The sequence below is a fragment of the Pteropus alecto genome, unplaced genomic scaffold (genome assembly GCF_000325575.1).
Source record: "Pteropus alecto unplaced genomic scaffold, ASM32557v1 scaffold53, whole genome shotgun sequence".
Taxonomy (NCBI): Eukaryota; Metazoa; Chordata; class Mammalia; order Chiroptera; family Pteropodidae; genus Pteropus; species Pteropus alecto.
Genome location: NW_006434366.1, coordinates 6,443,072 through 6,443,650, shown reverse-complemented (window position 1 = coordinate 6,443,650; position 579 = coordinate 6,443,072). Strand labels below are relative to the sequence as shown.

General features: G+C 62.7%; 1 protein-coding gene across 1 annotated transcript in view; it reads right to left on the bottom strand.

Annotated features, from left to right (window-relative positions):
• Positions 1–579, bottom strand: part of LOC102897018 (contactin-3) — a 78,091-nt gene that overhangs the window by 30,760 nt on the left and 46,752 nt on the right. Inside the window, exon 17 of the mRNA XM_015587171.1 lies at positions 7–167. Coding sequence (XP_015442657.1) covers positions 7–167 — 161 coding nt within the window. The remainder of the gene's footprint in view (positions 1–6; positions 168–579) is intronic.

Sequence of the window (579 nt, the reverse complement as noted above, 5' to 3'; positions counted from 1 at the left end):
CTTTGCGAAGTGGGCGCCATCGTCCCCGGCGTCGGCCCGGGCCCCGTTGAAGTACCAGGTGAAGGTGCCGCGCAGCAGGGGGTCGTGCCGCGCCTGGCAGGGCAGGACCACGCTTTCGCCCACGGAGACGTCCATGTCCGACGGAGCCACAGTGATTCTCGTCGGCTCTGTTGGGGAGACGACAACGTTTCAGGGGAGACGGCGGGGTTCCCGTGTGGCGGAAAGCGGTTTCCACGGGCAGGCCGTTCATCTGACTTGTGGCGCGTGTGCTTCGTGGACATGCACAGGTACATGCAACGCGCCCGTCTGCACGATTCAAAGTCTCCGGGACCGGAACACACCCTTCGAGTTTGGTCTACGACCCGTTTCCTCGGATCCACAAATTCCTGTTAAACAAATCATGGCACCTGGATTTGTAGGGTACACAGGTTTAAACGCTGAAGGCCCCTGTAAACGAGTCATCGCTACGAAACGAGCTCCGCCGGGTCACGCTGCTTCGCGGAAAGCAGAGGCGGCCGCAGAAGCCGCCGCGCCCCGCCAGGTGACAGCGCATCGTGTCCCGGCGGAAACAGACCCGAG